The following is a 2847-nucleotide window of genomic DNA, read 5'->3' as shown; positions in this document are numbered from 1 at the left end:
GCAAGGGAAACTGATCCTTTGAAGTTACAGCATTCAACTTCCTATAGTCAATACATACCCGCCAACCCGTCACGGGACGAGTTGTGATCTTTTCACCTTCCTCCGTTTCCATTACCGTTATCCCAGCTTTCTTTGGCACTGTTTGCGTGGGGCTTACCCACTGACTATCTGAAATAGGGAAAATAATCCCTGCATCTAACCACTTGAGAACTTCCTTCTTTACAACTTCCTGCGTATTCGGGTTTAACCTGCGTTGCGTATCATGAGCAGGTTTAACCTCCAGATCTGTAACTATCCTATGCATACATACTGAGGGACTTATCCCTTTCAAATCAGCTATCGTCCACCCTACTGCAGCCTTGTACTTATGAAGCACTTCCATCAAAGCTTTTTCCTGCACACCTGTCAAATCTGAAGCAATAATAACTAGCAAAGTGTCGTCAGTACCTAAAAATGCATACTTCAAATGAGAAGGTAAGGGTTTTAACTCAAGAGTCGGTGGTGACTCTAGTGACGGTCTCGTATTAGTATCAATGGATTTAGGTAATGGCTCATATTTATGAGTCCATGGTGGCAACCTAGCATCCATTGTACTTGCTACTGCTAGTTCTACTGCCTTGACCTCTTCACACTCAACATCCTCTTCGTTACCTAAGCAAAATATTTCTACTGGGTCGTTGGTGATTAGGTGAGAGGTATGCTTTTCCACTAATTCATCAATCACATCTATCCGATAGCATTCATGGATATCTGGTGTATGAAGAGAATTAAAGATATTAATTCTCATCTAGCGATTCCTAAAAGATATGTCCATCACACCCGTTCGACAATTAATGTGAGCATTAATGGTGGCCAAAAATAGGCGTCCCAAGATTATTGTAGGTTGGGCATCTCTATTCCTAGGTTCAATGTCCATAACAACTAAGTCAACCGGGTAATAGAAATCTTCCACCTTTACTATCACATCTTCTAATATCCCCCTAGGCGTTTTGATTGACTGGTCTACTAGTTGAATAATTATGTCGGTTCTTTTCATTAAACCCAATTCAAATCGGTTAACTAGACAAAAAGGTAAAATATTAATGCTAGCTCCTAAGTCCAATAACGCCTTTTTCACATTCACGTTTCCTACAGTCACAGCTATCAACGGGGTCCCTGGGTCCTTAAACTTAGGTGGAAGTGTACCCGAAACAACCGCACTTAAGTTCTCGGTTAGCTCCACCTTTTTGGGTAAAGTCGCCCTTTGCTTCCTCTTTTGAGTGCAAAGGTCCTTTAAAAATTTAGCATAAGACGGGACTTGCCTAATAGCATCGAGAAGGGTTAAATTTATCTTAACCTGCTTAAACGTTTCCCACATGTCCTCTGGTTGTGGTCCCTTTTTCCCATAAGGGAATTGGTTTGGGGACTCTAAAGCCTTGGGAAATGAAACGGTTTTTGATTCCGCCTCCACTTTCCCAGCCTCATTAACGATTGGTTCAGTCTTTTTCACCCCCTCCCCATGATTATCATTTTCACTTACCTCTTCCTCATCAAGAACAATAGGAGACTTACTTGACTCTTGTTGCACTACCTCTTTTTCACCAACCTTATTGTCATACTTCTTTCCGCTTCTCAAGGTACCTACCATGTTAACGCTATGCCCTTTTCCTTGATCCTTATGATTTAGATTTAGAACCATGTAGCTTGGAATTGTACCTGGTTCCCTATTTCCCTTACTTTCCGCTACATTACCGATCTCCTTAGCCAACGCACCAATCGACTTATTTTGCACTTCTATCATTTTTTGCATTTCAGAGATGAACTCATCCATCTTAGCATCTGAACTAGATGGTTGATTAGTTGAAGTACTGTTTTGATTTTGGTTTGGATTCTGGCCTTGGTTTTGGTAATTGTTTTGGTTTTGGTTTCGGTTGTTTGGATAAGGATTTTGATAGTTTCTTTGGTAGTTACCTTGGTTCTGAAAATTACCCTGGTTTTAAAAGTTGTTTGGTGGTCTAAGTTGGTTCCCTTGGTTAGCATTCAGTGCGTTGTTATTGCTCCAACTGAAATTAGGATGATTTCTCCAACCCGAATTATACGTGTTGGAGTATGGATCATATCTCCATCCCTGAGCCTCGTTAACTTGTTCTTCCACTATGTGCTGATTTACCGGCGGAATCCCATTTCTACATCCATATGAAAAGTGAGAAGGATCTCCACAAATCTCACATACTGATAATGCTAAAAATGAACATATATTTCATAGCATTATCCCTCAAGAAAGACAAGCTTTTAGTTGCAACTGTTCTATTTACAAGTGATATTCGTTTAAATAATAAAAGGTGAAGACAAAAGACAGATTCGACGAATTGAAGACGCAAACGACCAAAAAGCTTAAAAGTACAAAATACAATCAAAGTGGTTCCAATTATTGATAAGAAACGTCTCAAAATTACAAGAGTACAAGATGCGAAACGCAAAATACAAGATATTAAATTTTACGCAAGAACGTTCGAAAATCCAGAACCGGGACCAGAGTCAACTCTCAACGCTCAACGTAACGAACTAAAAATTACAAGTCAACTATGCACATAAATATAATATAATATTTAAATAATTCTTAAAATTATTTATATATTATATATAATTATATAAATCTTCGGCAGAATGCAAACAAAGACATGTGACCTGGAAAAGCTGGCCATGCGATCGCATGGCCTGGAAGAACAAATTCCATGCGATCGCATGGCAGTAGGTGACAGGCCACACCCCTATAAATTCGCGTGTTTTGGCTCAGTTTATATATCCTTCATCTATCTCTCTATCTATCAAGTAAACAAATATATTTATTATAATTTTAATTTTAAT

General features: G+C 39.0%; 1 protein-coding gene across 1 annotated transcript; it reads right to left on the bottom strand.

Annotated features, from left to right (window-relative positions):
- Positions 1-787: 787 nt before the first annotated feature.
- LOC139868818 (uncharacterized) lies at positions 788-1810 on the bottom strand. The gene has a single exon (XM_071857161.1). The coding sequence runs from the start codon at positions 1808-1810 to the stop codon at positions 788-790; it is 1023 nt and encodes a 340-aa protein (XP_071713262.1).
- Between the last annotated feature and the right edge of the window lie 1037 nt (positions 1811-2847).

The sequence above is a fragment of the Rutidosis leptorrhynchoides genome, chromosome 9, assembly GCF_046630445.1.
Source record: "Rutidosis leptorrhynchoides isolate AG116_Rl617_1_P2 chromosome 9, CSIRO_AGI_Rlap_v1, whole genome shotgun sequence".
Taxonomy (NCBI): domain Eukaryota; kingdom Viridiplantae; phylum Streptophyta; class Magnoliopsida; order Asterales; family Asteraceae; genus Rutidosis; species Rutidosis leptorrhynchoides.
Note: the sequence above shows the minus strand (reverse complement) of the source record. Positions and strands in the feature narration are given on the sequence as shown.